This window comes from Psittacula echo, assembly GCF_963264785.1.
Source record: "Psittacula echo genome assembly, chromosome: 12".
In the NCBI taxonomy this organism is placed as follows: domain Eukaryota; kingdom Metazoa; phylum Chordata; class Aves; order Psittaciformes; family Psittacidae; genus Psittacula; species Psittacula echo.
In genome coordinates this window covers 9,006,120-9,029,391 of record NC_137747.1, presented here as the reverse complement: position 1 = coordinate 9,029,391, position 23,272 = coordinate 9,006,120, and the positions used below count along the sequence as shown (strand labels likewise).

The window sequence follows — 23,272 nt, the reverse complement described above, 5'->3', positions numbered from 1 at the left end:
GAAATGCACCATTCTGTGTTCATTGTTCCAATGTTCACTGCTAATGCACTGGGTTGATTTAACAGAAGAAGAAGAGAGTCAGCAGGAAATGACCTTCTGGAAGGACTCATGTGCTGAGCTAGATACTGAGCTCCACCTGAACCAGGGAGGTTTCCACTTGCTAACGTGGCTGTGTAGTGCAGGTAACTTCATGTTAAATAAAACCACAGTCGCAAGGTAACATGTTATGTTTGTTGTCACTAAGTCCTCCTGGTGGGAACCAATGTCTTTTGTGCTCACCTAGCAGAGAGCTCTCTATTGTAGGTAGAAGTGATGGTAATACAGAATTTTCAGCAAGGATTGTACAAAATGAACCACAAAAGCCATTAAATTCAAGCCAGGGCGATAGGAAAGAAACCAGCTGAAGCCAGAAGATTGCACTGGGAACTGAGCTGGTATGTGTCAGTGAGGGAAGGGTGAGTTAAGTCCAAGACTCTGCTGGCTTCCGGCTTATTTGTGAGGGAGCCATTTAAGGAATGTAATTTTAGATGAGGTCAGTGTGAGTCCAGGTATGAAGAAGAAAACAGTTTTGGTTTGGTAATGGACACTGGTCTTCTGTAGAAACAGAGACCAGCAAGTGTATGCTCACAATTGCACGTATTCCCTCTGACCTCCAGTGCAGTGTTTCTCTAGGAAGTCAAAGGCTCAGTGATGATTTGATCCCACATCTTCCTGAGAACAGCTGGGAATTTCTTGTATTTATAAGGCAACGAGCAGTAGAGCGGTTGGGCAGCTCAGAACTCTCTCTTTAGGGGGCAAAGAACAGGCAAAGGCTAATCCTTTCTTTTCAGAAATGAACTAAAAAGCTGCTGTTTAGCGGAAGGCTTTAAAAGCTGTTTGTGCCTGAAGCCATGTTGCTTATTTTGCTTTGATTTCCTGTTTTTTTTTCTGTGGTAAGAGCAGTTGAACAAAGCCACCTTACTCTGAGATTGGTTTTCACAGGAACTTGTTTCCACTAAAAGTAAATGGGAAGATAATGGCAGTAAATGCATGTGTACCTGCTGCTGCTCACAGGAGTATGCTCCTGTGCCAGTGTCAGCTGTTAGATGTGCAGTAGGAGATACTGATGGTAAAATATTCACACCCCTGGCTTTTTCCCTTTCAGGAAACTGAGCTAAGCCCATCTTCTAAAACTGCCTTCTTTAACTTCTCTAAAAGTTCCTTTAGTAAAGAATAAAGATCTAAATGCCAGAAGATGGGGCTGTGTAATTTCAGTCAGTTTCTTAGCATAGAAGTCATCTGTATTTGCATGCGTGTAATATGCAAACCAGAGCTTTTTCCTCTAAAATGTGTCAGAAGTCAAAGACTGATGTTTTGAATAGAAGTCTGCTCAGAGTTTAGCATGAGGTTCACAGCTGCCCCTAACTTCTGTTGTCCTCCTACATTGCTCTTGTGCTGTCTTGTGTGTCATTTCAGTTTCTTGATGCTGTTTTCCTGTTGGGAAACACTACAGACACAGACAGATGCAGACATGTGTTGTCTCCTTCTATTAATAAGAGGTGACAAATCTGTTCTTTAATTGCTCTCAGCAGGTTACTTACCCTGATTTATTGCTGATTTACGTGCGTAGTGTCTTTGTGTCACCTTCTCCTCATTCTCTAGTGACCATCTGACACATTTCTCCATCTAAAAAGTTGGAAAAAGCCCCTCCAGACAATGCTAAAAGCCATCCCTGAACTCGATTTGCTCAGCTTCCAGGCACAGGCATTGGCTCTGCCCATGGTCATGCCAGGGGGAGGTGTGTGGCTATGCAGGCGGTGTTGGAGTTGACACTTCACAGTGGTCCAGGGCCCCCCTTCTGAATGAGAAGTTGACACAAAGGAGCGGCTCAGTTCCTCCCCAAGCTCTGCTCACACGTGTGCTTTGTCTCTCAGGGCGCAGTGCTGGTCAAGCTCCAAGGGAAGACACTGCAGAAGCTTCGAGCTCTACAAGCTGTCACCAGGAGGTCCTCAAGGCCGCCTACCTCAACGAAATAAGGATGGCTCTGGGCGAAAACAGTTACAGCTGTTTCCATGATGCTCTGCTAGTTTACCAGAAGACAGATAGATATAATGCTATGGTAATGGTGTTAGCAAACCTCGCCGCTGAACAGCCAGAACACATTGGTCTCCTGCAAAGTAAGGGATGTTTTAAAAATAACTTGTATTTAGTTGAAAATAAGATGTAGGTGCTGTAGAGACCTTTTGCTGGTCGTTAGTTTGCAAGGTCTCTACTCTTAGGAAAAACTTGTAGCTTTTGTAAGCTTCACTTCAGCAAAGCAGATAAACGGAGCGGCAGGAAAGATCATAGAATGAGCTAGGTTGGAAAAGACCTGATGTTCAGAGGGGAAAAAGAAATCAAGGTTATGAAGTCTTAATCTCTGTTTGTTCACTTAGAAATTGGCCATTGAAAACCCGAGATAAGACCTCAGTAATTCCTGTCCCAACCCTTGGTTAAGCTGGCTTCAGTCAGATGATTTCATTACCTTTTGTTCTCCTCAGTTACTACAAGTGGTTGCTGTTATGACAGTGCTGGCTATTGAACTGACTCAATTGTATTCTCATGACCATTGATTGCTCTACTGGTGCTAAGGTCTTGGATCACTTCCTGGTTTTGGGATAAGCAATCACTCTTTCAATTCACTATTCTTCTACAGAGCTTTATCTGGGAGTAGTTACGGAACTGTGTCATAATTTAGTACCTTTATTGATCATAGTAATCTTTCAAGCTGATACTTATTTTCTCAGGAGTGGTTTGGGTTGGGGATTTTTCCTTTCATGGATTTAATGATGAAAGCATTTAGGAAGCTATAAGTGTTCAGAATTTAAAATCGGGCTTTATTGTTGAAGAAGGGTTAAATGCTGGTCTTGGTGGCCTCTGCGTGCTGGTCTTGGTGGCCTCTGCATGCTGGTCTTGGTGGCCTCTGCGTGCTGGTCTTGGTGGCTGTGATGGACATGTCTTGTGCTATGTAGCACCTCAGTTCTACCTGCTCCCGTGTCTCTGGTGTGAACTCCTCTGCAGGAAATGCTGCAAACCGTATGCTGGGAAAGGCTGATGCTGTTTCATTTTGTGTCTTCAGGAAATACCAATAAGTATTGCACTGCCCTCAAATAGATGTCAGAGCCTCCATGGTTTTAGAGGAGAGGTTTTCTTCTGCTACATTGACTGCTCAGATTAGTCCTGCCACAGCGAAGAGTGGGAGGGGAAGGAACTGTGTGGCTCTGTGAGTCACAATCTCCCCCTGAGCATTCCTGCTCACAGGCAGGGAGTCGGTGTCTTTACCAGGCAAATTCTTTGACCTCAGAAGACTTTGTGGTGGAATTGTCTGTGCTTGGCAGCAAGTCACAGTTGGGACTTTTCAGAGTTTCTGTATTATGTGTTGTGAATCTTGCTGTTGTCAACCAAGCAGAAAGAAGAAACCTCCTTTCTGAGAGAGGCTTTTTGGGTGTTGTGTGTACACCTGATTTCACTAGGCCAGTTTTCAGGTGAAGGTCTGGATCAGGGGTTTGTGCTTCTCTGTAGAGAACAGAAAAACTTCAGGGGAAGTTGGGATTATTTTCAGTACTCATCTGGCTTCTAGTAAGGAAAACCCCGTAGTTATAAAAGCCACGAACCCATGAATGTTCTACCAACCTGAGGATGCTGAGCAGTATGGCTGATACTGTTCAGCTTCCAACCAATTTCTCCCCTCCAAAGCAAGGAGTCTTCTACGGCCAATGCATTTGACTGTGTTTTCTTCTGGACAGGAGTTCAGATGTTCGTACACCCTCATCACAAAGATATTATTGAAGACCTGTGTGAGAATTTGCCTGAAATGGCCCGTGGTAAGCGAGAGCACCAAGAGAAGCTGCAGGCATGGAGTGGATGGGGTGTGAAGAACTGGTTCGCTATGGGAGGAAGCAGCCCCATCCAAGGTTGGGAATGAACATTGTCAATTCATAAACAGGATCTTGGGTTTGATTACAGTAGGAAGTGTCCCTGCGCGAGGTGTGGAAAGGCAGATCAGGGCAATTGGCCGTGTCTAAATTGTGTTTAAATACCCAAGAGGTGTAAGGTAGAAGGCAATGTGAGATGGGAAGTGCAAGGAAATGAGAAAAATCAGGTCTAGTGACGCCTTCCTTGAACTGTGAAGTGTGTTATGGGTGAAGGAAGAATTTGTGTACTGAGGTGGGGCTGGGAGCAGGTGGATGGAGATCCATTCTCTAGGAAGCATTTCCACAGAGCTGTTCCTATGTAAAGGGTCCCTTTCAGTCATAAAGCATGTGTTAGTATCAGAAACTTCTGTTATCGAGCAGGATAGCATTAAAAAGTAGTTATTCAAATGGTGGTTTTCTTCTTGTGCAATGAGAACTTACCCGTAACTGTGCTTTGTGGAGTCTGTTTTGTGTTCTGTGCTTTGTGTTCTGATTGTCTTGTTTCAAACCCAGATCCAGGCACTTCTGAGGCACCGAGGAGAACCCAGAGGAACATTCCCTCATACTTTAACCAGGAAAGCCAGTGTGAATTGTTAGAGACCAAAGGAGAAATCGTCAGAATGAGAGCACCCAGAAAGTCTGTGCCCAGGCCTTTCTTTCCCCAGGTCTTGGAGCCAGAGAATGGTAGGTATAGGTGAGATTTTCTCTGATGTAATTCCTTAACAGGCAGAAATAAAGAAATGAGAATCCTGCCAATGCTTTATTAAATGATGACTGGGCCGTGCCTGTCTCTGCTCAAGTGCAATGATGATTCGTGGGGTTTGCTAGGTAGAATTTGTACTTCAGGCCACTAGCCTATGTCCTCTCAAAGCACTTCATTGTGTTTATCCCGATGGTGTCATAGTTTCCTGAGAACTTAGGGCTCTTTCTCCAACTTCCTTGTAAGGCAAGGATGTCACCTCAGCTTCTAAATGGGATCTGAAGCACCAAAGGCTGAGTGAGGTTATGTGAAAGGAATAATGTAGCAGGGCAGGTACTGCACTGGTGAGGTAGTTCGTGGTCATTGTTTTCTGGGCTACACTGGAAATGTGGATGAATGAGGACGTCCCAGGGGATTACAGTGAAATTACAGGAATTAAGTCATTTCCTCCCTCTCTTTCTCTCTCCCTTCTCCCCCTCTCTCTGTTCTAGGGAGATACTTCTGCCCCAACTGCAGACATGAGAATGATGTGCCTTTTCAATGTCCATTCTGTGACTTCGTTTGCTGCAAAAGCTGCTGGGAGCATTTCTTAAAGGTGATCGCGTTCACTGGTTTCACTCCGTCCTGAAACTGTGGGCGTATTTTGTGCTTTTCAGAGCCACGTGGACAGCCCTGGGATCAGAATTCCTCTCTTTACAGGGATAACATCCAAACCCTGATGGAAGTTTTCTCACTTGTTTCATGACTTTCCACATGTTCTGCAGTCTGACTGAGGCAGACCTCTGCCTTGAGCTGTGGGGTTTAAATCTCTGCCTTTCATTCTGAGCTGCCTCCACATGTTTTCCTGCCTAGAGCTATGCGGGCAACAAGCTGTGGAGTCAACCTGGGTGGTTTTCCTGCATCTGAACCTTTGGTTTAGGGTTTGTTTTTTTCTTGCTTAGCTTCATCATCTTTCCCATCTAAAAACCTACTGTAAAACACTGCCATGAAATGAGGCAAATCAGGAACAGGCTGCCAAGGGAACTGGTAGAGTCACCATCCTTAGAGGCATGGTTTGGTGGTGGACTTGACAGTGCTGGGTTAACCATTGGACTCTATGATCTTAAGAGTATTTTCCAACCTTAATGATTCTACAAATGTATATTCTAAATTCATGCTCAAGTATCTCCTGTGTTATCCTCTCCTTTGGTTTTCCTGGCTGAGTAAATTGGTGGATTTAGGCAAGAGGATGTAACCGATCCCACTGATAACAAGAGGGTGGTCAAACACTGGCACAGCCTTTATGGAGAGAGGTGGTTGATGCCCATTAGAACATGCTTTAACGTTTGTTCAGCCTTGAAGTGATCAGGCAGTTGGAATGGATGATTAAATGTGGGTCCCTTCCAACTGTTCTATTCAGATATCCAATACAAAATAATATTTGGGGAAATGAGTCATTCCCAGTGGGTCGTTAGATGTTAATGACTTCCATACTTGCTGCTTACCTGAATAATCTCGCTAAGCCACAGTGAAACTTCATCCCACGTTGTACGAGGTGACAGCAGAAGGAAGAAAGTATCTGTGTTTTTCTTAGCAAGGTGAGTCAGAGCTGTGCTTTGTGGTAGCACCCCACAGCCCTGCGAGCTGCATTCACTCTTATAAATTGGAAAGATCAGGGAAGGCAGATGTAGTTTGAGGTGAATAATCACAACATTAATAGCAGGCTTACTGAGTCAGAGGAAAGGTTGGTCTAGCCCAAGCCTTCTGTCTCTGACAGTGGCCAGAAGAGGATCACTAGGAACAGATAAAAGACCATGGCAAGCATGAACCGTGGTTCGGGCAGGTGAGCTCTCAGCCCTGAAGCTGTTTGCAGCACAAGAACTCTGATGCATTTTGAACACAAAGGGATGTGTCATCCCTGCCCTACAGGAAGTACTTCTACAGCATAGCCAAGTGTTACAGAATCATACAATAGCTTGGATTGGAAGAGACCTTTAAAGGTAATTTAGTCCAACCCCACTATGTGAAGAACCACATCATTTTCTATTGTCATATTGAACCTGCTTCTTGCTAGTTCAGTTTAGTGCCCCCCTTGCTTAAAAAAGGACAAGCAAAACGCGCTTCCAGTTCTCAGATGCCCTGTGGGTACCTTGCCCTTTGTAAGTGCACCTTTGGAGTCTCACCAATGCTGTCACCCATTTGCCTGCTCCATAGACAAGACACCAAAGTCCTTATTTCTAAAAATGGGGGGGGGTTTCTTATGCTTTGAACAACAACCTCTTGGATGTGGGGGATGTAAGAAGCATTTTCTCACCAGCTGAGACTTCTTGCTCTGCTGTCCAAGGAGTCCTCAAGGCTCAACGTGATGGATGTTCTATGGAGAACATGAAGCTATGTGGTCTTTGTCACCTACACCTAGGACAGACCTTTCTAGTGGTGAATGGTTCTCAGGATACATGAACGTTAGTGTGCTTGTGATGTGATTTAAGTGTAATGCAGTTAATAGAAAGTCAAATGTCTTCTAGTTTGGGCTATTTCTTGATGACCAATGCAGACGCATCTCCCAGTGATGAGGCACAACTTTGCTCTGCTTGCCATACAGATGGGAAAGAAGAACAGCCTGGTTGACAGCACAGGATTGCAAACAGGAAGGAGATTATTCCCTGTTTCTCTGAAACCAGTCCCAGAGGAGTCATCTCCTTCACTTCCACCTGCATTCCTACCTGTGTGTTGGTTGAGTGTACAGCAGAGTGGTGGCAAGGGCTGTGTTTGTGACTGGGGTGCCTTTATTAGGAAATGAGCCACCCTATTTCTTATGTCTGAGCTTGGAACTCATCTGCTGCCCTTGGGCTTTGTCACCCCTGCCTGAGCTGGCTTGGAAAACTCATCTCTTATTTGCTAACATGTTACTCACTGTGTTTCTTCAGCTCCAAAGCACTTTGGTGCGTGTTGGCCTATGAGGAAGTGACTAACAGCCTCTCACTCAAACTGCCATGACTTGGGCTTTATGATTGTGATTCTTTTCTGATTTCTTTTATTGACATACCGTAGTGGTGAATGCTTCTGGAAGCTTTCGGAGGAGCAGACAGAATTCCCTGCCACTGGAGGGGTATTAGAGGGATTAGTGCTGGTGCATGTTGGGTCAGTGTCTATGGAGAAGCCTTGCAGAGACTGTACCAGCGTATGCTGCTTTTGGCTTGAGTTTTCTCTGCAGGGGTCTACTGCTGCTTTCCAGTGCTTAAGTGCATTATTTACTCATGCTCTTTTTGAAACATGAGTTATTCTCATTTGGACCATCTTAATACTAGCAAATAGTATGAGATTTCACAATTACTTCTTACATTTAGAATATTCAGAGCTCTTTGACAAATCACTGCCTCCTGGGAGGTGAAGTGATTTTTCCTCTTCCTCCATCCATTAGTTTCTAGAGTCAAAATACAAGTGCCTGAGCCCATCTTCTGTTGCAAAGATTAACTTCCATCCCATTGGGAAGCCTGCACCGTGCCCCTGACGTGGGTAACCATCACTTTAGCCTACAGAGGCAGTTTTCTCATGGAGATTTAATTAAATAAACTTTCACCATCTCACTTTTAAAATGAGTGTTTTAGTTTTACCAGTGATTTGCAGGATATAGAAAGAATGGTTGAGTTTTACCTGCAGGTCAAATGGCCAAAGAGCAGCCCGTAAACTTGAAGCTGAGTGAAGAAGCAAACTGAAACCTGGCTGGAGAACCAGTTGCCTCATGTGCCCAGGTCTTCTGCTGGTAACTGAGGAAAGGTGTGGGGTTGGTATGAAGAAATGAATGTCCTTGGTTCCCTTACAAACCTCCTGGTCATGCTCACCTATATCACCGATAGCTGGGTATACCCAGGAGGTCGTTTCCTTCTCATCTGTGCAAGAGGAACTCCTCAGCCATCTTACGGGATTTTCCTAGCAAGAACACTTACACTTCATAACAGCTCCTGTGGGCTCTGTATTTCCTCATTCCAGTGTTTCAGCCTTTCAGCTATGTCATAGCTGTAATTAATGAAGGCAACTGCTGTGAAGTTTGTTGCTACTTCACTGGGAGGTGTTCTTCTTCCTTTCATTCCTGGTAATTGAACCCCTGCAGGGTGACACTGCATTTCAATATAGCAGGTACGGTATCTTGAGGACTGCAAAGTGACTGGTGTGGCTTCTGGGTCGTATCAGACACTTGCAAACGTGATGGAGAAATGGAACATATTACCTGTGTGTTTTGTGCTTCTGTTTATTTAGATAGCAAAGAAGTGCCCATTGTGCCGCTGTGATGTGAAGAGGCAGCGATTGCTCCATGCTTTCTTCTGGTGATCATCTCCCTGAAAGGGCAAGTGCTGTGTATCCGCCAAGAGAAATCCCTGCACTCGGGCTCTGCAGCCGAACAGAAGCCAGAGGAAGGTTCATTTAAATCTCTTTGATCCTTGACTCTGCATTACCTGGTGTGCACCAACATGTACCATTTCCTCCTACAAAGGTGATCGAGTCTGAAAGGTCTCTCCACAACCACCAGCAGGAGACAAAGCCACGCATTGTTCCCTGTTGGAACGAAGAAGGTTGATTTCTTATTTCAGGTTGTAAATGTGACTGTGGCCGTGCTTAAAGTGAAATTTCATGCCCTGGAGGTGGCTGTTATTCACGGGCCCTGCAGGTAATCCCAGCTCCTGGAAAATCCCTGAGCAGTAGCACTGGGATGGAATGGAGCTGACACATGGGGAGGCCAAACCACCCATTCATCGCAGTGGTATTCCTGGAAGAAGTGATTCACGTTCACCATTTGGTGTTTGGCAGCAGCTGCTGTCTCCATAGCAGAAGATACTGAAGGGGTGATTGGTTTACACACAATCCAGTGTTGGATAATGAACAGAAACACCCCTTGCATGTGTTCTGCTCACCAAAGCCCAAACTGCTTCCATCATGCTGGGAGTTCTGAAACGTGCTCCTAAAGAGGCTTTATTTCCTGCTTGGAGCCGGTATTTCCATTGTGCTGTGTTATCAGATGCTTAATTCCCAAGGAGGAAAAGGAACAAACCAATTTCAAGCTTTCAAGTAAATCAAGTTAAATGGGTTGAAAGAAAGGCCATTAAATAGTTCCTCTCTCTGAGTAGTGAGTACAAGGGGTTAACCCGAGCTATTGCATCACTTCCATGTTCAGGAGCTGCTGTAAATCAAACTCTAAATAAACCATTTTTATTGGGTTTTGTTTGATTTAAAGAAAAAACAGTAATTTTTGTTAGGTATAAACCCATTGGGCCTGGAGCCCAATGGCCCCTCAGGGAGGAAGTGGAAAGGTTTTATCCCATGGGGGGTTTGACACATGGCTATTGCTGTTTGACAAACCAGGAGCACAGGATTGGATTCTCCCTTGGTGATGAGTTCTGTGATGACAGAGACATTTCACACAGCTTAAAGAATATGTTCTTCACTAGGTGCAGGGGTGGTTTTGCTCAGCTGTAGGGGGATTCCAGACCTTGGGAAGTTGGGAAAACTCTCTGTTAATAACTGATAACACAAACACAAGCTGCATTCTAACAGAAACTTTAAAGGTTCTTATTTCCCCTGGTTATAGAATTCAGACCCGGTGTCTGTTCACATCTCGTAGTTGCTGGATATTGAGATGTTTCTTTTTCCAGTTTGGAATCCATTGGACATGGAAACAGCAAGAGACACTGTGCCTCATATGCACTGAAGTACTGGATAAACGTGTATGCATCCAGGTCTGGGCTTGCTATCTGCAGAGCAAGACAAGTGGTGGTTTTATGTGAAATGGGAACTTTCTGTACTTTATAAGCTAATCATTAGAAATAACAAACATTTATACAGGGATTAAGGTAATTTGGGGCTAACGTATATCTTGACATTTAAACCTGTGAGTGAATTTTACCTTCTATCCACATACCCACTACTCATAGTGATTTAGGTCCTGAAGACAAGACTAAATGATGCAGAGGAAGCTCTAGGGATTTGAAATGTAGGTAGGACAAATTGCAGCACAGTCTATGTAGGCATAGATGTGTAGAACTGAACAGCAGATGGTTTGGATCACTGGTCTCAAGGAGGCAATAGTGTTAAACTCTTGTTCTTCAAACGGCCATTGAGTGTTGCGGGGTGCAGGCTGCATTGGGTTTAGTGGTGGGAATGCCACAATTTGGAGTGAAGTCATGCCAGGATCGTGGAAGGCAGCTTTGTGCCCCCAAACCAAAGCACCTCCTGAAAGGTGCCTGGTTTGATTTGTCTGTCGGGGGGTTCCTGTTGAGGTTGCATTTCTGCAGGTCATGCCCTGAGTGTTCTTCATCATCATTAGTTCCCTGTCCCGTTTTTAACCAGCACAGCAGCTAATAGAGCATTACGGGAGCTTCTATAGGGAAAAAGATGCTCACAGAGGGAGCAGCACTGGCTGATGCCAATGCTTTGCAGTTTGGTGGCTTTGGAGGGATTTTGGATTTGCTTTGTGGGGTGAAGCCTCACAGCTACTTCCAAGCAGATCCCATCTCTTGGATGCTGGGTTTCAGTTCTCAGCCTGGGCAGGCAATGGAAGGGGAAGGCTGGGTGCTGAGTGCAGGCTGGGAGCAGTAAAACGCTGTTCAGTGATAAAGGCAGTTCAGTGCCTTGTCTATGGTGTGGAGATCTCTCCCTGGGGAGAGCTGCAGCTTCTGCTTATGCCACTGGAGGGAAACCCCAGCACGGGACATGAGCTTTGAACGCATCGAGGCAGCGAAATGATGGCGTTGTTCAGGTTTTCCTGTTGGAAATCATCTGCCATGGACTGCAGGAATGCTGCTGAATCCAGCCAGACTACATGAAATGCTCACGTAGGTACGTGTGATCTGATGGGGCAAACACTATTCCATTCTTTTCTCAGCTGGAATTGTTTCCTACCTGTGCTTTTCCCTTGCTGCTGGAGCTGGTTTAGTTCTGGAGACTGTTCCTACCTGGGACTGTGCCTTCACTAACTGACCCCAAGCTCTGAAATGCTGCAATATCCCCATCAGTGAATCTCCCATGGAACTGATCTGGAATTGATCTGGATTTGTTGCTGTTTCCTGGTGCTATGGGGACTGCACTGCAGCAGCTCCAAAGGCTGGATCCCTGCTGCCAGTGTCTCTCGGGTAGGATGGGTGAATGCAGATGCATACAGGTCTGGATGGGAGAGCATCCAGCCTGCAGGGGGTTGTCCTTTGGCTTACCTGCTCATCACGTAGCTCTAGTTGTAATAACAGTTTAACAACTCTCTCATTCCTGACCTGTCTTGGAGAGGTTTGATCAAATTGTGCCCATCAATTTAAAACAAAAGGCAAGCTGCTGCATCCCCGGCCAGTGACGAGCAGGTAGGCTGCTATACGGGGTTGTCACTGCCAGTGGAGCAGATAGGCTGCTATATGGGGTTGTCCTTGGCCAGGGTTTGCTGTAAACCCAAAGGAATTCTGAATCTGAGGGTAGATCTCAGGTCCTTGCAGATCTGCCCTTGCAGATCACTTGGTGTCACCAAGCAGCAACTCCATTGCCTGTTAGAAGAGTGGCTGTGCTGAGGCATCCTTCCCTTGTTTACGGCCAGCCCCCAGCAGCAGAGTTATCCAACCTGCATCCCATTCCTAGCATTCCAGCCTCTGCGCAGTATCTGAGCACTGTGCTGGCCATGTGCCCCCGGGGTCAGCAGCGTCACTTCTCCCAATGGACCACGTTTCCTCTCCCCATCTTCCAAGAAAACGTTGAGATCCTCATAATGAGAAACGTCACCGCATCTTTCCTGACCTCAGGATGCTCCTGAATGTGTTTAGAGTGCTGCTTCCTCCCCTCATCCCCGCAATAAAGCTGCTTCCAAGGAAGCGAAGAAAAGGGGTCCAGGAGCGGGTCACCAGGATGTGTCGTAGATGGCAATCCTCTGTTCTCCTGAACCCAGTTGAATTTACAAGCGGGAGAGGCAGATGGTGCATTATGTATGAAGGCAGTGGGGACAAGGGTTGCTTCATTAAAGCCTGCGTTGCTCCAAGTGGTCAGAGGAACTGATCCAAAGAACCCAACACTCAGGGAGAGGAAAACCAATCATGGGAACTCCTTGCTGATTTTGGGAAGCAAATGACACGAGTTCCAGATCATGGAGGGAGTAAGTCTTAATCTCTCTCTGTTGCCTCTGCCTTGCAATGTATGACTCTACCTGGAATCCTGCTTCCAGTTTTAGTGGTGTGTCATTTGAAAAGCTTTTCCCACTGTTTTTCCCCCCAAGTAGACTTGGGAAAGAGACCAAAAATGACACAGGGGCTGTTTTATCGGAAGGAGACAGTCCCTGTCTTTGATCCGTGAGCAATTCCCTGCTTTTCAGTATTTTTCCATGGCTATTCGTGAGAAACCTGATTTTGCCAGAGTGGTTTGGAAGAGCACGAGGCTCTTGGGAGGGTGAAGCACTGCTCCATGTGGGACAGTGAAATCAGAGCCACGGGAATGTGATGCTGAATTCCTTCCCTGCCCTATCTCTGCAGGTCAGAGTCAGTAGTGGGTTGAGTTGTTGCTTTCTGATGCAAACCCATTCTAAGGGGTTTGTTGGGCAAGTAAAAGGACAGAAAGAGGTGAATCAAAGGTGGTGGTTGTGCCAGATTCTGGGAGGCAGAGGCTGCCCAGGGAAGCCCCTTACTCCCATTAATGGGATATTTCAGTCTCTAAATATACAAATCTGACAAATCTTCATCATTATTAAACTCAGAGCAAAATCAGTTGATGGTTTTGATGATGGTTTCACGGTGAGTTGCTGCTTACTTCAAGTTTCCCAGTGTATTGCATCCATCCCAGTGGTTACCCTGACTGGGATGCTGTTTTGGATACTAGGCCAGGTTGGATGGGCTTGGAGCAAGCTGCTCTAGTGGAAGGTATCCCTGCCTGTGGCAGGGGGTGGAACTGGATGAGCTTTAAGGTCCCTTCCAACACAAACCATTCTATTTGATTCTATATGATACAGGAGTGCATCATCCTACAGAAGAACTACACCTCATAGGAAGGTGCCACCCAGGATGTGCCTCCTACATTTGCTTTGGAGATCTCGTGGGTTCCTCTACGAGAGGAACACAAAGGCAGGTGTCCTTTGGTGATTTGCATTTGGTCTAAGCAGAATAATGAGGGTGGCAGAGGAGAAGTGAAGCCATTCAGGTCAACTCTTTCAGTAACCCCTCCATGAACATCCAGTGTGACTGTTCATCATTTCAGCCGACTCACACATTTGCAAAATGCCTGGATGACCCGATTTCTGTTGCAGCTTCTTGGAAAAGTCCGGATGTGTCAGCAGCTAGGCTGATAAACAGGCAAAAGAACCACAGGAAATCCGTGCTAGGAACACCGAGATGAGCTTTCTGCCTGCCAGGAAAGGGAATGTGCCACTGTGGCACCCCGGGGTGCTCTGAACCATTGGTGAGGTTGGGGAGAGTCTCTGCCTGGGGGGGCTGTGGTGCGGGGCTTTGGGCTTGCCGCAGGCTAATGGCAAGTTTCACCCCAAATGGATACCCTCAAGAGGACCTGCCCACTTCCAAGGGAATGTTGGGAGATCAACTGGTTCATTTAGTTCCTGGGATGATGCACAGGGATGATGCAAACCCCCAGCAGTCCTTAGCTCGGGGCTGATGTCGAAGAGTGTTACACGTCTGGAGAGCCATGAGTGATGGAGATAAACCAGCAGGAAAGCTAAACCCCACTGTAGAGTGGCCTGTGCAAATCAGCCCTTCACCTGAGCACAACGAAACCCAGCCCAGGTTGTGCTGTCAGCCCCCTTTGACTCCTGATAGAGGTTTTTCTTTAGCGGTGATGGGTAGAAACTGAGCTTAGTGGGAGAAGAAGCTTTGGATTCCTTCTGACCATCAGGGTTTATTTCTGCTTCTGGGTACAGAAAACGGGGCTTGATTTTCTTTCTTTGTAACTTTGGTTTGTTCTTTCACAGGGTTAATAATGAAGTCCAAGGGATTCACTGGCTGCAGATCCAGTGACAGAGCTGCAGCTGAGAGGCTGGTTCTGGTGTTAACATGCTCAGATGTTAACTCATTGTAATGTAAACCTCCCCATCCTCTCACCTCCTCACTGTTACTCCTTTGCCTTCCCAGAGACTCTGCATTTCAGTTTTGAGTGTGTGATGTGGTTTTGACCAGTCCCGAATGCCTGTTCAGAGCCCCTCTGAGAGGGAGATGCTGCCGCCTCCCTGGAGTTGCTGGTGGGGATGAGCTCTCTGTTTCCCCATGCCCATCTCAAGGTACATCACATCCTGCTCTTTAGGACACCTGCAAGGCAGCTTCTGGGTATAAACAAGGTGTTTGTGCCTGGGCTGTGTATATGGGGTAATATTAATGTGATGGATGTGACTGCATCTGGAGGAAACAAGTGTGAAAAGAGTATTTGGGAACCCTGAATGTTGAGAGATGAGGGCAGCAGGAGCCCAGGTCTCGGAAAGGAGACGGATCCTGCTCTGTGGGATTGCAGTCCAGGCCCACAGCTCGGTCACACCTGTAACAGCTCAGACAGATGCAAAAGTGGCCACTTGTGGGGTTGGGTCTCCCAACACAGCAGAGTCCAGACTTTAACAAACTGAATGTTCATGCAATTCTACATGTGGGGAATGGGGAGGGGAGACTGAGATGAGCTCTTAGGCAGAAGCTCTTCTCTGTGAGGGTGCTGAGGCGCTGGCACAGGGTGCCCAGAGAAGCTGTGGCTGCCCCATCCCTGGCAGTGTTCAAGGCCAGGTTGGACACAGGGGCTTGGAGCAAGCTGCTCTAGTGGAAGGTGTCCCTGCCCGTGGCAGGGGTTGGAGCTGGAGGAGCTTTAAGGTCCCTTCCAGATCCAAGCCATCCAATAACTGTGAGTCTATGATCACATCTCACTCTCCTGCCCTTTTCACAGGTGAAGGTGGCAAACCATGACATTGTTGTAATGACCAACGCGTGACATTAAGGGGGTGCAGTACAAACCCCATCACATTCCCCAGCTGAGTGCCCTGTGTCAGGGTGTGATTTCTCTGTAGGTGCTTTTCCTTCTCTTCCACTAACTGCAAAGGTTAAAACCAAGGAAAAAGCTGAACTATTTTAGCTATCTGGAACTGGCTGCAGCTTTCCCCTTCTTTGCACCATTCCTGATGGGAGAGATGGTGCCTGGCTGGTTTTCAGGCTCAGTGAGGAGCTTTCCTCCTATTACACTAAAAAGCAAATGAATTCCATGCTTTTTCCTCCTTCCCCTTGTCCTTGTGGTGCAGAGGGATTGGAGGCTGGACACGAGTGGTGCCTACCCAGTACATGGCGCACTTCACAGAGGAGCCCTTGGATTATTTCCTTGCCTTCAGAAGGGAATGTGGTTTCCTTGCCTTCAGAAGGGAATGTGGTGAGCCAGGGCAGAAGACAAGGTAAGTGCAGCTGAAGTACTTGAGCAGATGCACTGCTAAATGCACTCCTGCTCCGATAAGCACGTACCTGTAAGGCTGAATTCAGCTTCCACTGAAAATCGGGGTCCAGGATTTATGGGGAACTATCACCTGCGAGGTATTGGTACCAGCTCCTGGATGGTGTTATCCCACGAGAGGGAACTCGGCTGATGTCCTCAGTGCCCCTGGAAGGAGAAAGTTGAAGCTCTGATGCCTGAAGGAATCCTGCAGCAAGGCCGATGCCAAACCGCCGGAACGGGGCTGGCTCAGCGGGGTTGGTGCCTCGGGGTGTGTGCCCGCAGGACGGGGCTCGCGGGGGGTTTGTGCTGTTCTCAGAACCGGCACCTCTGGGCTGCGGCTGGGGGCAAAAGGTGCCCCCATCAAAGCCAAGCGCCGTTACTGGGAAGTTATTTAACGTTTACAGGGAACAGAGCGGGCTCGGAGGAATTTCCCCGCCGCTCCCCAGCAAAAGCCGCATCCAACCCTCACCGCACCGCTGCGAGCGCTGCTGCGGAGCAGATCCGACCCCTGCTGCCTATGAGTGGAGGCAGGAAGGGAGCGCAGGCAGCGTGCGGGCAGCTGCGGGGCCGCAGGGGAGTGGTGCGGGGGGGGGGGGGGGGGGGAGGCCGGGGCGCCGCGGCCGATTGCGCAAGTGGGGTCTTTCCCGTGGGCTGAGGCAATAAAGGTGACGCCGGGCGCAGGGGAACGGCGCAGCGCGCACGGTGAGAGATGGGGTGGGATGGGATGGGATGGGATGGGGCGGGATGGGCCCATTCCTGCTCCCTCCTTGGCCGCAGCGTGAGTCCCGCCTGCTCCGGTGCTGATTCGCCTCCTTCGAGCGCGATGCGTGCGGTAGGAGCTCGGTCGCAGCCTCTCACCCACGAGCCGGTTCACAGCCGCGCTGCAAGAGGCTGCTACGGTGCCCGGGCTGGGCAGAGCCGGTGTCGTCCTCGGAGGGAGGGTTTCTGGAATGCAGGCGGGGAAATGCAGCGTTTCCTGACAGCCCTTCTCTCTCTTTCTGTTCTGAAACAGGAGGGATCGGCACGGGTGCTGCAAAGCCGAGCCGCTGTCCTCGGAGCCAGCACCAAACGCTGAGAAACCCACTGTGCCTCCACAGGCAGCTCCCGGCTCTCAGAAGCCCTCGGTGCTATGTTGTCACCCCGCCACGTGCCGAATTTAAGGCATCCATCCAAGGTAAGGTACCGTCTGCTCTAAAGTCTGGGCGCACGTGCTTTGAGAAGGGGGAATAAACACGGCTCTGGGTTTCTGTGATCATATACTGAGTACTTGGATGTCAAAACAGTTGAGAGTCTCTCTGGAGTGTGCAATGTATCTGCTGCTTGGGAAACTTCTGCGAAGGTTTTGCTTACCCTAAATGGTGGGGAATTGGCTGGGATGAAAAGAGGGGAATGTGCTGGAGCTGCTTTTAGTACTGAAGAGGGCAATTGGGTTGTGAAGGCATCACAAAATGGGCTTGGGAAGCATCGTTTGGAAAGGACGCTTTATCACCTGGAGTGGCAAGAGGAGGGTGATGGGGAAGCAATGGAGGGCAGCATCTGGTCCCTGGTACTGCTGTTGCTTTACCCCTGGGGCTGGGAGAGCTTGAGGTGGGAGAATAATTCCTTGTACCTACACCTGTGAGCACCTCTGTGATGCAGCAGTTGCCTTTGCTGCTTCTTCCTCTACGAAAGGATGCGCTAAGGGCTCTCTGTGCTGTCTCTGCTGCAGTGGATGTTTGCCCCTCTCCTCCTCCTCCTGGCCAGGCTTGGTTGCAGCGCCCAACCCGTTTACCAATGGAGAGATGCTGCATCGAACAAGCAGCTCACGTGCCGGCAGTGCCCGCCGGGGACCTTCGTGGCACAGCACTGCACCGGGACCAGGCCGACGCGGTGCGAGCCCTGCCCGGATTTGCACTACACAGAGTACTGGAACTACCTGGAGGACTGCCGCTACTGCAACGTCATCTGCGGGGAGAAGCAGGTGGAGGTGCAGCAGTGCAATTCCACCCACAACCGCGTCTGCCAGTGCCAGGATGGGTACTACTCCGAGATGGAATTCTGCATCCAGCATTCCAAGTGTCCGCCGGGCTTCGGCGTGGAGAAGCTGGGTGAGTGCCTCTGTGTGTGTGCTCCTGGGGCTCCTGTCACATCCCCAGATCTCTGCTGGAGCTGAAAATCAGAGAGGAATAGAGCAGCTCTTTCTATAGTCCATAGCCTGAGCTACTCTCTTCTCGCTCACCGGTGCGCTGCTGTCCTTGCTGGTGCATGAAGCTGCTCCTGGCTTCTTCTCAAAGGAGTGGTTCTTTGCTTTTTTCCCCCTTGTTTTTGCTTTGGAAGCCTGTGAAATCCCCCAGCACCACACTTGGATGGAACACGGTGATCCTGGTTACTTGCAGAGCTGGGATCCCCCCATCCAGCAGCAGCAGATCACACTGCCAGTGCTCAGCATGGGTGGAAAGGTCTGAGCAGCCTCTGCTCCTCCATCAGCCCCCTGCTCCTGATTATCTGGACTGGAAAAGGTTCTGATGAGGCCAGGACAGAGCTGGCGAATTTGGGTACCTCTGGGGCCGGGGTTTGTGGGATTTACTGAGCAGTTTGGAAAGGCTGCATTCAAAACATGAAATGGACACGCTCAGGTTCCAAGAGCATCGAATCAGCCTTGCTTTGACTCATGGCTTGGGGAGATTCCTAAGTCCAAGACTCCATCCCCTGGGGAGATGTAAATCACAGGGGCTTTTAGGGGGGTTATTTCTCCATTGGTTCCCCAGCACAAATTCACCTGGTCCTTTGGTTGTCCCCATTCAAGCTTCCTAAACATACAAGTTGCCTGCAAGTGGTTTCTCTCTGCCTCGAAACCACAGCCTGGTGTAACAATAATAAACCAGTGTGGGCAGCAGTGGCAAAACCAGCCTTACCTTGCTTCATGCTTTAATGTGGAGGCTTTTGAAGTCCTTCCATGTGTGCTGAAGAGCTCCAGGCTCACAGGCCAGAGCAGAAATACCTGTGGTCTTCAGCTGATGCTTATAATTACGCTGTGGGGTGCGGCTGTACGAAATGCAGCAACGCAGGGAAGGTGAAGGAGAGATGCAAGTGGTGCGCGGAAGCCCCTTGAAATGAACCATCCAATCTGGCTGTAGGATTGAGGAGCCACTGAGCAAAATGGGACCTATGAGGAGAAGCTGGGGTTTTGGTGGGGTTTATGCATTTTTCACAAATGGCTTTGCATTGGGAACGATGCCCCAGCCCAGACACCTGAACACCCAGCAAGGACCAAGCACACAGCGTGAGCAGGCAGAGCTCTGGGGCTGGGAGTGCCTGTGTCTGGATGGGGATGATGAGGTCCCTGCAGCACGGGTTGGATGGGTGCTTTCATCCATGTGGGGTTCCTTTGGGGACACAGGCTTTATTTTGGCTCTCCTATTTGCAGATACAGACCTGAGCATTGGGGTCATTGGCTGGGGCTCTGGTAAAGCCAAAGCTATGGGTTGTGACGAGGTAGAACCCTCGTTCTTAACTGGGTGTATGAAGAGGAGACGCAAGGGGTGTGAACCCTGCCGCTGTCAGCACCATTCCCATCTCCCAAGGAATGTGCCCTGGTGCAATCGGGCTCGCGTGGCCCTGTCCCTGTGACACAGAAGTGGGTCTGGCGCCGGGCCTTGATGGGAAGCAGCAGCTTTCACCTCCTGCCTGGCTTTTACTTTCACTTGGCCGGGAGCCTCCTGGCCCCGCTGTGAATCAAAGGCTGCTTTGGCACCCAGCTCAGCCATCCATCCGGTGTCTCCGGTCAGGGAAGCTGCTCTCCTCAGTGGCAGATGAGTTCTCCTCCTGTCTCTGGGCACCGGTGTTCATGTATCAGCATGTGCCAAGTGCTTTGGGGTGGGGGATTCAAGCGTTGTTGTTTGCACACGCTTCCCAGGGGAGCTGCAGGCAGCGATTGTTCTGGGGGAGAAATGATTGCTCTGGCATCCCCCTCCGTGCTCAGTGATGCCTGGCACCCGCTGGCATCATCCCCTGCTCCTTGCCCGGTCATCACCCCAGGCTGACATCCCCTTCCCTCCCCATTCACAGGTACCCCCTTTGAGAACACCCAGTGCAGTGCCTGCCCCCGCGGCTTCTTCTCTTCCTCCACCTCCAGCACGGAGCCGTGCCAGCCGCACCAGGACTGCGAGCAGCAGGGCAAGGTGGTCAACGTGGAGGGCAACCAGTACCACGACACCCTCTGCACCTCCTGCAGGGGGGAGAGGAGCAACAGCACGCAGGAACCGGGTGAGCTGGGGCTCTGTGGGGATGCCGAGCCCATGATGCTGCCAGGGTGAGAGTGAGCTCTCTGGTGACTTTTTTCCTACTTGGATGCAAAATGAGGTGAAACAGCTTGTAAAAGTATGGAGCGACCCATAATTAATCATAATAACAGGTAAAATCCAGTCTGCTGCCTTCTTCCACTTTCAGGGTTGGTCCTTTAGGGCAAGGGCAGGGTGCGGGGCTCACCCAGAGCCCACACAGGCTCTTTGCTCAGAGACAACAAAGACCTGGCAGTGAAATCCTATCAGTTCTTACCAGAAACTGGGATAACCGGGGATTCCGGGATGCAAGGACACTTTTGGCAGCCATTCAGCTCTCACTGGGAGCTCACAGCGATACCCAGTGGTTTGGGTCATGTAAACAGGTTCAGTGCGAAGGACTGAGGTGCCCAGCTCTGCTCCTGGCATGGCTTTTCTCCTCTGGCATTCCCACTTCTCCTAGGCTTTCAGCCTGTTTCCCAGGAGCTTTTGCTATGGCCACAGCCTTGTCTCGTGCAGGTTGAATGGAGCAGCATCCCAGGTTCATTGGAGCTTAGCATGGGGTGGATTTTGATCTGTCAGGTGATAGAGACGTGGTGTCCATTGTGTCACTGTGATTGCGCTGGAGGCTGAAGGCCAGTGGGCACAGATCATAGAATCCCAGGTTGGAAGAGACCTTGAGGATCATCTGGTCCAGCCTTCCTTGGCTAAAGCATAGAGCAAAGGAGCAGGGGAGAGCGATGGGCTGGCTCGGGGGGTGCTTTGTAACGTGCACCCCAACCAGTGAGGGGATGAGGAAGGGGCTAAAACCATCCCAAGGGTGAGGGGATGCAGGCAGCTGCTCCAAACCACCCCCTCTGCCCTGACATCAACCAAGATACATGGGGCACAAACTCCATGTGACTGACCCGGGTGGCAGTGAACCTGCCCCTTGAACTTCACAAACAAATCAATCCTGGAGTGACAGGATGGAGCAGGCTGGAAGGGACTCTGGAAGTTGATCTGGTCCAACCTGCCATGGGAATGGGAGCCTGGATGAGGTTATCCAGCACCTTGTGCTGCCATGTCCCAAAACCCTCCAGGGACTCCACTGCATCCCTGAGGAGGTTGTTCCAGGATAAAGGACTTTCTTCCATCAAGAAGAGCTTCAATAAAAGCTTTCTTTGCCAAGAAAGGTTGAACCAGATGATCCATGAGGCCACTTCCAACCTGGCATTCTGTTGTTCTATGGAAAGCTATTGATGCTTCAGAGCATGCGAGAGAAGCTCTTCCCTTTCCATCCTCTGCTGGCGCTGCCAACACAGGCATTCCTCCTTACCGAGCCTGACTCACGCCACGAGTTCCGTGCCAGGAACGTGATCCCACTGGAGACAGGAGCTGGAAAGCTCTGTCATCAGCGGGATGCAGGCAGGCGGGAGCAGCATCAGCAGCACGTGTGATGCAGATCAGGCAGCAGCGCCCATGGCCAGCCTGGCCTCCAGCTATTTCTAGAGGAGAGCTGCGTCAGCCGTGGAGCTGAGGTCTATTTTTAGCCCTGGTTCATCATGATTCCACTTGGGAGCAGTGCGGGCACCTCCCTGCTCCAACAGGGAGCATTGGAATGCTCCACTTCCACACAGACCTGAGTGCGGAGGAGAGAATCTGGGTGAGGGAGCTCAACCAACCCCTACTGTGACCCATGAAACCGTTCCCAGTTTACAATGGTGTGAAACTGGGCTTGTCCCTACCTGTCGAGCGAATGGTTTCGCTTCGCCCTCTTGAACATTCTGTTTTCACCCCTCGTTGGGTGCACTCCAGCAGCGCTTCAGCCAACGGGGGCTGCGCTTCTCCCAAAGCCCCAAATGGGGCTAAGCCTGGGCTTGGTCCTGCCTCGAGGTGTAAAAACCTGCATGGGAAAAGCTGTCAGGACAAAGAACAAGTTTGAACAGCCTGCAATGGGCTCTGGCTTTCTGGAGTTCCCCTTTTCCGCTGCTCCCGGGGCAGAGAGGAACAGGGAAAAGCTGCACGTGATGGTTTCAAGTTTCCAGGCGCTTTCAAAACAAGTTGTTATCTAACTGCTCCGTATAGGCTGGGCTGCTGCTGGGAAACGCAGCACAGCCTCTCAGGGCAGTGAGCTGCAGAGATTGGCCTTGACCACTTAATGATGCTGTATTTGGTGTTTTCCTCATTCTTTTTCCTTCCAACCTCACTTTTTCCACTTGCACAATGCCCATTCTGACCCGCTGGTTCCACCGCATGCTGCCAGCACCACAAGCCTTGGCTTTGGGAGAGGATGCAGCCGCTGTGAGCCAGATCCTGCTGCATCCTTGGGCATGAGCAGAGTAGGTGGTCTCAGCTTGTGTTCACATCATGTATGTGGTCCTGGGAGCTGAGATACCCTCCCAGATCTGGAAGATGGGCTGGGACAGATGGGTTTCCTGGCTGGCCTCACAGGACTCCCAGTCCAGGCTGTGGCTGGAGAGCAAAGCCCAGGTGAGGACCACATCATGGAATCATTGACTGCTTTGGGTTGGAAGGGACCTTGAAAGTCCCATGCAATGAGCAGGGACATCCTCAACTATTCCAGGTTGCTCAGAGACGCATCCAACCTGACCTTGAATGCTTCCAGGGATGGGGCATCTCCCACCTCCCTGAGGCCAGGGCTGGGGCCTGCTCCCCTCTGTCCCACCTCACCTTCCTCCTAACCTCTGGATGCTTTCCTCCCACCAGCTCCAGGCGATGACGACTGTGAGCAAGCCATGATAGACTTCGTGGCCTACCAGGACATCTCCATCAGGAAGCTGAAGCGCCTGCAGCAGATCCTGGAGCACACACCGAGGATGCAGGCGCTGGGTACCCGGGCGGCCATGCAGGAGAAGTTCAGGGCTTTCCTCACCCACCTCAGAGAGGGGTACCCGGTCACCAAGGAGCTGCTGAGGGCACTGAGGACTGCCAAGCTGCACTCCATTGAGGAGCAGGTCCGCAAGCGCTTCCTCCTGCACTGA

The 23,272-nt window shown here is 49.7% G+C and overlaps 2 protein-coding genes across 2 annotated transcripts in view; both read left to right on the top strand.

Moving 5' to 3' along the window:
• The window catches only part of RTEL1 (regulator of telomere elongation helicase 1), a gene marked incomplete at both ends in the record, with an annotated part of 41,033 nt that extends 32,093 nt beyond the window's left edge, over window positions 1-8,940 (top strand). Inside the window, 6 exons of the mRNA XM_080628144.1 lie at window positions 66-182; window positions 1,914-2,156; window positions 3,765-3,932; window positions 4,446-4,616; window positions 5,124-5,227; window positions 8,869-8,940. Coding sequence (XP_080484270.1) covers window positions 66-182; window positions 1,914-2,156; window positions 3,765-3,932; window positions 4,446-4,616; window positions 5,124-5,227; window positions 8,869-8,940 — 875 coding nt within the window. The remainder of the gene's footprint in view (window positions 1-65; window positions 183-1,913; window positions 2,157-3,764; window positions 3,933-4,445; window positions 4,617-5,123; window positions 5,228-8,868) is intronic.
• A 7,912-nt stretch (window positions 8,941-16,852) lies between these two features.
• TNFRSF6B (TNF receptor superfamily member 6b) lies at window positions 16,853-23,272 on the top strand (the record flags this gene model as incomplete). The annotated part of the gene is made up of 5 exons (XM_080628143.1): window positions 16,853-16,985; window positions 17,127-17,203; window positions 17,738-18,116; window positions 20,077-20,274; window positions 22,998-23,272. The coding sequence occupies 5 exons, from the start codon at window positions 16,853-16,855 to the stop codon at window positions 23,270-23,272; spliced, it is 1,062 nt and encodes a 353-aa protein (XP_080484269.1).